The following is a 10,186-nucleotide window of genomic DNA, read 5'->3' as shown; positions in this document are numbered from 1 at the left end:
TTTTATACAGTAACAGTTAGATAAATATTTGTTTAGTCCCTATGGCGAATGCAAAACACAGCAACTAGACTCCCTCCACAGGTGAATTAGGACTTCCTATACAATATTGTTAGAGGCCTTTAATTGTTCAGACTTAATTAGATCATTTTCTTAATTACATATTTCTTGGGGAAGTCACGCATCTCGCAAATTCACATATTTTTCATGGACCCCAATAGAGTTAGAGTGTAACGTAATCGCTGGGAGTAGGGAAGCAGGTGCAGAAGGCAAATGTATTAATAATAATAGGTAGATTAACAAAACACGAAGCATACTGAACGAGACAAAACCAACTGCCTGATGACTGAGGCTACCGAGGGCTAAATAAAGGGAGAGTAATCAAGGTGATAGTCAGATAAATATTGGTCATGAGGTCCAGGTAATAATGATAGGGAGCAGGTTTGACTAATGGTGCCAGGACCGGTGGTTAGTAGACCCGCGACGTCGAGCGCCAGAGAAGGCGAGTGGGATTAAGCGTGACAGAGGTAGTCACCTACTTCTAGTTTTCACTATAAAGCAGTGTGCAGTAGTTGAATCAACAAAGAAAGTGAAAAAAATACACTTAATACAAAACTGATGGAATTTGGCCCTGATACGAGAACTGTTGAGCCCCATTTTGTAATCAACCAAACATGTCAGACAGTCCGCCCACATGGGAGGTTTGGTACAGCCAAGAAACAAGCGGTGAAATTAGAATATAATCTTTATAGATTTGGGGATTTTAGAAAGACCCTTTTTTACCACTATTCCATTCACTTTATACACACACACACACACAATTACCAAAATATACACATTCGACATGACCAGAAATTAAAACAAAACTGTTTGTTGCGCATACACGCATACACACACAATGACTTTTATTTGAACCAGCTTCCAAGTGCATTTTAACTCGTGCTTTCCGATAATGTATCGTCTATGAAGACATAGAACCCAGCAGTACCAAATAACACTGTTACAGAAGTGACTGTTGCAGAAATGACTTATGGCAATTACTGCAACAGAAAAGTCACAGCAATGACCATAACAGAACTGACTGCGGATAGGAAAAGTTGAATTAGCTTTCATACCACCTAGCTTTATCTCCAGACCTCAGGCGAATATCTCAGGCAATCGTGGTTCTGCATGCCAAAGCACTTCAATTGCAGGGGGCCCAACCAGGCATATCAATGGTACATCACATTGGCCATTCAGCACCAGCATCTGGGTTACTGTTGCGATCTACCTTTTTTATTGGGTGGAACATGAAGGTTTTTGTTAAATAAGGTCTCTCTTTTTTTCTACATGTATACAATCAATATCTTTGTTGCTGTCTGACTTGTCAAGAGTAAACTTTACCTGCATAAAACTTTGGAATGCTCTTTACTTAAAGTGGAACTGACTTCATTTTAAGTACTTTGCTGATATGAAACAAACATATAATCATAATGTCAGTAAAAAATATTAAATTCCCAGTTTTTGCTACAAAACAAACTTTATAAGAGGTTTTTAAATAGTTTATATTTGACTCAACATTCCATGACATACACTAAGGCATTGTTGGCGAAATAGATGGATACAGTTCAATGCATGATTAATATAATTCACCAATACATTTATTGGTAGTCCAAAAAATATTGCTATCAGGTTGTAAATCACAGCTGTCCTGGTACATTGTTTGCTGTCTCCATTCAGGATGCACTGTTTCACTTTCAATGACTCAATATTTTGGACAAAAACTGACAAATATAACTAAGGCTGGGCATGTCATTCAATACAATCAAACTAGCAAGGGCAATGATCACAAGTCAGCCATAAAGTGGTTTTAATATGATAGCGTATTCATTTATGTAGCAAGCTAAAAACACAGAGCCTAAAGTTAGCTAGATAGCTAGCTAGCTGCTAGGAGGACGTCATGCTATTGCAGGAGTGGGTGAGTGACTGACTTTTTCCCCTCATAGTTTTTCAGTGGGTATACACAGCTAGAGATGCAGGTGTTATTTGGTAGCTAGCAAGAAATGTGAATCGCTTTGCTAGCTAGCTAAACACTGCTACTCCTACTGCTCTCTCCTCGTCTGACCACATGTTCTCGCATACCCCGAGAGCATCTGGTCAGCGGGGTGGCGGGACTGGAATCCTCATCTCTCCCAAGTGGACATTCTCTCTTTCTCCCCTGACCCATCGGTCTATCTCCTCCTTTGAATTCCATGCTGTCACAATCACTAGCCCATTCAAGCTTAACATCCTTATCATTTATCGCCCTCCAGGTTCCCTTGGAGAGTTCATCAATGAGCTTGACGCCTTGATAAGTTCCTTTCCTGAGGATGGCTCACCCCTCACAATTCTGGGTGACTTTAACCTGTTATGGATAGGGGGTAGTATTTTCACGGCCGGATAAAAAACGTACCCGATTTAATCTGTTTATTACTCCTGGCCAGAAACTAGAATATGCATATAATTGTTTGATTTGGATAGAAAACACCCTAAAGTTTCTAAAACATTTTGAATGGTGTCTGTGAGTATAACAGAACTCATATGGCAGGCCAAAACCTGAGAAGATTCCAAACAGGAAGCGCCCTCTCTGACCATTTCTTGGCCTTCTTTAGCCTCTTTATTGAAAACAGAGGATCTCTGCTGTAACGTGACACTTTCTAAGGCTCCCATAGGCTCTCAGAAGGCGCCAGAACGTTGAATGATGACTTTGCAGTCCCTGGCTGAAAAACAGTAGCGCATTTGGATAGGGGTCGATCTGAGAACAATGAGATGAGACGCGTGCGCGCGTGCACGTGAAGAGTCCATTTTACATTTTCAGTCTTTGAACGAAAACGACGTCTCCCGGTCGGAATATTATCGCTATTTTACGAGAAAAATCGCATAAAACATTTATTTTAAACAGCGTTTGACATGCTTCGAAGTACGGTAATGGAATATTTTAAAAAAATTTGTCACGATATGCGCCGGCGCGTCACCCTTCGTTACCCTTCGCCCTTGCTGTCTCTGCCTGGCCGGTTTCCCCTCTTTCCACTGGGATTCTCTGCCTCTGGCTTACTGGTGTTCTTCCATGCCGTCCCTGGGAGGGGTGCGTCACTTGAGTGGGTTGAGTCACTGACGTGGTCTTCCTGTCTGGGTTGGCGCCCCCCCTTGGGCTGTGCCGTGGCGGAGATCTTTGTGGGCTATACTCGGCCTTGTTCCGGGATGGTATGTTGGTGGTTGGAGATATCCCTCCAGTGGTGTGGAGGCTGTGCTTTGGCAAAGTGGGTGGGGTTATATCCTACCTGTTTGGCCCTGTCCGGGGGTTTCATCGGACGGGGCCACAGTGTCTCCTGACCCCTGCTGTCTCAGCCCCAGTATTTATGCTGCAGTAGTTTATGTGTCGGGGGGCTAGGGTCAGTCTGTCACATCTGGAGTATTTCTCTTGTCTTTTCCGGTGTCCTGTGTGAATTTAAATATGCTCTCTCTAATTCTCTCTTTTTATTTATTTCTTTCTCTCTCTCGGAGGACCTGAGCCCTAGGACCATGCCTCAGGACTACCTGGCTTGATGACTCCTTGCTGTCCACAGTTCACCTGGCCGTGCTGCTGCTCCAGTTCCCACTGTTCTGCCTGCAGCTATGGAACCCTGACCTGTTCACCGGACGTGCTACCTGTCCCAGACCTGTTGTCCCAGACCTGCTGGAACCCTGACCTATTCACCGGACGTGCTACCTGTCCCAGACCTGCTGTTTTCAACTCTCTAGAGACAGCAGGAGCGGTAGAGATACTCTCAAAGATCGGCTATGAAAAAGCCAACTGACACTTATTCTTGTGTTACTGACTTGTTGCACCCTCGACAACTACTATGATTATTATTATTTGACAATGCTGGTCATTTATGAACATTTGAACATCTAGCCCATGTGCTGTTATAATCTCCACCCGGCACAGCCAGAAGAGGACTGGCCACCCCTCATAGCCTGGTTCCTCTCTAGGTTTCTTCCTAGGTTTTGGCCTTTCTAGGGAGTTTTTCCTAGCCACCGTGCTTCTACACCTGCATTGCTTGCTGTTTGGGGTTTTAGGCTGGGTTTCTGTACAGCACTTTGTGATATCAGCTGATGTAAGAAGGGCTATATAAATAAATTTGATTTGATAGTGTCTTGAACGCAAGAACAAAACGGCGCTATTTGGATATAACTATGGATTATTTGGAACCAAACCAACATTTGTTGTTGAAGTAGAAGTCCTGGGAGTGCATTCTGACGAAGAACAGCAAAGGTAATCGTGAGTATATCGTGAGTAATTTAGTAAATTCACCGGAAGTGTTCGGTGGGAATGCTAGTTCTGAACGTCACATGCTAATGTAAAAAGCTGGTTTTTGATATAAATATGTACTTGATTGAACAAAACATGCATGTATTGTATAACATAATGTCCTAGGAGTGTCATCTGATGAAGATCATCAAAGGTTAGTGCTGCATTTAGCTGTGGTTTTGGTTTTTGTGACATTATATGCTAGCTTGAAAAATGGGTGTCTGATTATTTCTGGCTGGGTACTCTGCTGACATAATCTAATGTTTTGCTTTCGTTGTAAAGCCTTTTTGAAATAGGACAGTGATCGATACAGATCTCCTTTATGCAATCGCAGTGTCCAATTTTAAAATAGCTTTTTGGTGAAAGCTCATTTTGCAATATTCTGAGTAGATAGCTCGCCATCACGGGCTAGCTAATTTGACACCCACCAAGTTTGGCACTCAGATTTTCAGGCACTCAAACTCAGATTCACTATAAGAAAAATTGAATTACCTTTGCTGTTCTTCGTCAGAATGCACTCCCAGGCCTTCTACTTCAACAACAAATTTTGGTTTGGTTCCAAATAATCCATAGTTATATCCAAATATCGGCGTTTTGTTCGTGCGTTCAAGACACTATCCGAAGGGTAACGAAGGGTGACGCGCAGACGCGTATCGTGACAAAAAAATTCAAAATATTACATTACCGTACTTCGAAGCATGTGAAACGCTGTTTAAAACCTCTTAGGGATACCCCCCCACTTCTCTTAATTTCCGCCTGAAGACATACCCAAATCTAACTGTCTGTAGCTCAGGCCCAGTAGCAAGGATATGCATTTTCTTGGTTTCATTTTAAAGGAAACACTCTGAAGTTTGTGGAAATGTGAATTGAATGTAGGAGAATATAACACAATAGATCTGGTAGAACAAAATACTAAGAAAAAAACCATCCGTTTTTTCATTTTATTGTGATTGCATCATCATTAAAATGAACAAGAAAAAAAAACATTCAGATAAGATGATGGGAACAATTTCAGTGAAAAACAGAAGAGGGCAACAGAACTTGTGCAAAGTTTCAGAATGATAACTTCCGGAATGAGTGTGCTACATCAAATTTAGCATGAGGTCACCCAGGTGTCCCACACAAGTTACCAAAATGTACCCAAGTGGCCAAATTGGTGAAGTTACATTTTGAAGCAAATAACTATATACAAAATACCTAAATGGTATTGTAACACACCCCCCCAATTTTTTTTTTTTAATTTAAAAAAATTATTATATAAATGTACAAAAAACACAGGTAACTATTTACAAATCAAATCAAATGTATTCACATATCCCTTGTTATATCAGTTTATGTGATATACAGAAACCCAGCCTAAAACCCCAAACAGCAAGCAATGCAGATGTAGAAGCACAGTGGCTAGGAAAAACTCCCTAGAAGGCAGGAACCTAGGGAGAAACCTAGAGAGGAACCAGGCTATGAGGGGTGGCCAGTCCTCTTCTGGCTGTGCCGGGTGGAGGTGGGACAGGTAGCACAAAATACCTAAATGGTATTGTAACAAACCCAAAACATTTTTTGAAAAAATGAAAAAAATTATTATATAAATGTACAAAAAACACGGGTAACTATTTACAAATCAAATCAAATCAAATGTATTCACATATCCCTTGTTATATAAGTTTATGTGATATACAGAAACCCAGCCTAAAACCCCAAACAGCAAGCAATGCAGATGTAGAAGCACGGTGGCTAGGAAAAACTCCCTAGAAGGCAGGAACCTAGGGAGAAACCTAGAGAGGAACCAGGCTATGAGGGGTGGCCAGTCCTCTTCTGGCTGTGCCGGGTGGAGGTGGGACAGGTAGCACGTCCGGTGAACAGATCAGGGTTCCATAGCCGCAGGCTGAACAGTTGAAACTGGAGCAGCAGCACGGCCAGGTGGACTGGGGACAGCAAGGAGTCATCATGCCAGGTAGTCCTGAGGCATGGTCCTAGGGCTCAGGTTCTCAGAGAGATAAAGAAAGAGAGAATTAGAGAGAGCATATTTCAATTCACACAGGACACCAGATAAGACAGGGGAAATACTCAAGATGTAACAGACTGACCCTAGCCCCCCGACACATAAACTACTGCAGCATAAATACTGGAGGCTGAGACAGGAGGGATCAGAAGACACACTTTCAATATTTGGAAGACCCTACGTCCTCTACACAATATTGTGCTGCTTATGCCATGTGCCATAGCAGTCTCTTTCTGCTGTAAAGCAAAGGGTCACCAAGCATGTGGTGCAGGTGATGGGAGACTTCATTTTGCAGAGAACACAACGACGCCTCCATGCTGTGCCCTTTTGGCCCTGAGGCACATCCATGCCTGCAGAAATACATTTGGGCAGATGAACACTTGTTGCAGCAGCAGAAGGGACAGGTGCAACAGGTGCAACAGGTGCAGTGGTGCTGTAGTCAGCAAGCTCCCTGATGAGCTGCTCTCTGAAAGCTAGCTGTGAGATGGGGGGCTTTCCACAGCTCTTAGCAATTTCCTTGTGTAGGATGAACGCATTCACTACAGCGATGTCGATGAAATGGTAGAAGAACGTCTTGTACCATTTTGTCGTCTTGTGCAGAACGTTGTAATAGCCTATCAGCGCATCTGACAGGTCCACACCGCCCATCCTCTTGTTGTAGTCCTTCACAGCAGCTGGAATGGGGACATTCTTTGTGGTCCATGCCCCATTAGCGCTCTTCACCCGCCTTACTATGTTATCGCCACTGTAGGATTTGTGGATTGTTGAGCACATCACCACCTCTCTGGTATCCATCCACTTTACAAAGAGAAGGCCATCTTCACGGATCCATCGCATGGTACCCCGCTCAGCGCGCTTAGGCATGTCATTCACCTTTGTCTTCGGAAAGCCCACCCTGTTGGTGCGAATGGTGCCACAAGCCCATACATGCCGCTTCCTCAGGTCTGTGAACAGGGAAGGGCTTGTGTAGAAGTTGTCTACAAACAGTTTGTAGCCCTTCCCCAGCAGTTGAAAATCCAATAACTCCATTACAGAGTCATAGCTAAGTCCCTTACCGGTAGCACAAGTGTTCTTCCCCTCATAAACGAAGAAATTGCAAGTGTAGGCACACACAGAATCAGCCAAAACAAACAGCTTGTAACCCCACTTGGTCGGTTTGTTTCTCATATATTGTTTGAGGCTGATTCTGGCCTTTGAGGCTACCATCCTCTCATCTATGGACAGGTTCTGTGCAGGCTGAAAGTAGGTCTTGCAGGCATCAACAATGCTGAGGTAGAGAGGCTTGATTTTGCATAGTCTATCAAATGTTGCTGTGCCTTTCTTCTTGTCATTCTCTTCATCATCTTTTGGGTCGCTGATATGAAGTGCCTGTGAGAGAAGCAGAAACCTTTTGCATGACATGACAGACATGGGGAAAGGTAGTTGGTAGAGAGGTGATGTTCTCCAGTAGTCCTTCAGGGTTTTCAGCTTCACCAGCCCCATGTAGATGACCAGTGAAAGGTAGGAGAAAAAGTCAGACATGCAAATGGGCTTCCATGCTACTTTTTTGCCCGCGTGCTTCTTCGCCCCATACTTATTTGTGTTACACACGAGAGAATCTACAACTGATAATGTGAAAAATAACTGAAAAAGCTGAAGGGGGCTGTAACCTGCAGTCATGTTCAGCTGTGGTCCTGGCTTCCTTTTCGGCCTAAATGTTGGTTGAGGTGGCTCCACGTCTGCTTCGAGGACAGTGTGCCACTCGTCTGTCCCTTTCTTGGCAGGTTGCACACTTCCCCTCGCTTCTTTGTCAGTGCCTTCACACCTCTAGATGGCCCGGGAGGTGTGGAGCCAGAGACAGCAGGGGTCTGGCTGGATGGACCAGCTTTAGTGGGGGATGGACACCTTGACATTGGTGAGTCTGAGGCACTATGAAAGAAAAAAGTTCAAGTACAATAGTTTCACGCATGAGCCCAGGTATAATAAACAGATATAGAGTACAGGGAACATAGTCAGTCACTAGGTTGAAGTGCTTTTCCATTTCACTCTGGCCATTGTTGTGGGCCTGCCCTCCCCTCCCCTCAACAGCCTCAAATAGCCCTCTTTCATGTGTGGGCGGGGTGGAGTGGCAGATACATGCATCTCAGCCATGCTCCCTCTAATCCACAATATGTAGATTGAGTGGTCGCTGTGGGGGTTTGCTGTTACATTCTACTCCATTCCATTTATTTTATTATATATATATATATATATTTATTTATTTTATATATACACACATACACATATATACACATGCACATATATACACACACATATACACACACACATACATACATACACATATACATACACACATATATATACATACACACACACTATGCTCGCTAACGGAATCTTCTTCCAGGAGCAAATCTCTCACTTTCCCTATCTATTTTGTCAATAATCTGGTGGACATCTGTATATCTAGACTTGGATTTAGCTTTCCCTGATTTAGTCGCCATAATGTTCGATATAAACAGTAGCTAATGATGCGTTTCACTGAAATAATGCTGTGCGCAACGAGTGAGCTCCTTCCTCTATGAGAGTTCAATGGCGAAAGACCTTTACGCATGAGTTTACTACTTGGGCTGGTCTTCCAACACACAAACATCCAATATTTATAATATATATATACACACACATAGTCTATGGGTCATACGCATACATACAAACATACCCCCACCCACAATGTATAGCCAATGAGTACTTTACACATTTCTTTATATATTGCAAATAAAATGTTAAAAATCACGAATAATATTTGATATTATTAATTTCAAACAACGGCATTAGTATGAGAAGAAATTACCAGTCCAAAGCGATGTCCTCTCCATGCAGAAAACAGTCTTCCACTTCGGAGTCATAGCTACTATGCTCGCTAACAGAATCTTCTTCCAGGAGCAAATCTGTCTCACTTTCCCTATCTATTTTGTCAATAATCTGGTGGACATCTGTATATCTAGACTTGGATTTAGCTTTCCCTGATTTAGTCGCCATAATGTTCGATATAAACAGTAGCTAATGATGCGTTTCACTGAAATAATGCTGTGCGCAACGAGTGAGCTCCTTCCTCTATGAGAGTTCAATGGCGAAAGACCTTTACGCATGAGTTTACTACTTGGGCTGGTCTTCCAACACACAAACATCCAATATTTATAATATATATATACACACACATAGTCTATGGGTCATACGCATACATACAAACATACCCCCACCCACAATGTATAGCCAATGAGTACTTTACACATTTCTTTATATATTGCAAATAAAATGTTAAAAATCACAAATAATATTTGATATTATTAATTTCAAACAACGGCATTAGTATGAGAAGAAATTACCAGTCCAAAGCGATGCTGCACTAACCTTTGATGATCTTCATCAGATGACAACCCTAGGACATTATGTTATACAATGCATGCATGTTTTGTTCAATCAAGTTCATATTTATATCAAAAACCAGCTTTTTTACATTAGCATGTGACGTTCAGAACTAGCATACCCCCCGCAAACATCCGGTGAATTTACTAAATTACTCACGATAAACGTTCACAAAAAAGATAACAATTATTTTAAGAATTATAGATACAGAAATCCTTTATGCAATCGCGGTGTCAGATTTTAAAATAGCTTTTCGGCAAAAGCACATTTTGCAATATTCTGAGTAGATAGCCCAGCCATCACGGCCTAGCTAATTTGACACCCACCAAGTTTGGCGTTCACTAAACTCAGAATTACTATAAGAAAAATTGGATTACCTTTGCTGTTCTTCATCAGAATGCACTCCCAGGACTTCTACTTCATCCACAAATGTTGTTTTGGTTCAAAATAATCCATAGTTATATTCAAATATCCTCTGT

The 10,186-nt window shown here is 42.3% G+C and overlaps 1 protein-coding gene across 1 annotated transcript; it reads right to left on the bottom strand.

The window, feature by feature from the left end:
- Positions 1–6,385: 6,385 nt before the first annotated feature.
- LOC123725126 (piggyBac transposable element-derived protein 4-like) lies at positions 6,386–9,532 on the bottom strand. The gene is made up of 2 exons (XM_045688930.1): positions 9,133–9,532; positions 6,386–8,213 (listed from the first exon to the last, which is right to left on the bottom strand). Exon 2 carries the CDS (start codon positions 7,962–7,964, stop codon positions 6,492–6,494), a length of 1,473 nt encoding a protein of 490 aa, XP_045544886.1. The 5' UTR covers positions 7,965–8,213; positions 9,133–9,532; the 3' UTR covers positions 6,386–6,491.
- Positions 9,533–10,186: the final 654 nt, after the last annotated feature.

The sequence above is a fragment of the Salmo salar genome, chromosome ssa11 (genome assembly GCF_905237065.1).
Source record: "Salmo salar chromosome ssa11, Ssal_v3.1, whole genome shotgun sequence".
In the NCBI taxonomy this organism is placed as follows: Eukaryota; Metazoa; Chordata; class Actinopteri; order Salmoniformes; family Salmonidae; genus Salmo; species Salmo salar.
Note: the sequence above shows the minus strand (reverse complement) of the source record. Positions and strands in the feature narration are given on the sequence as shown.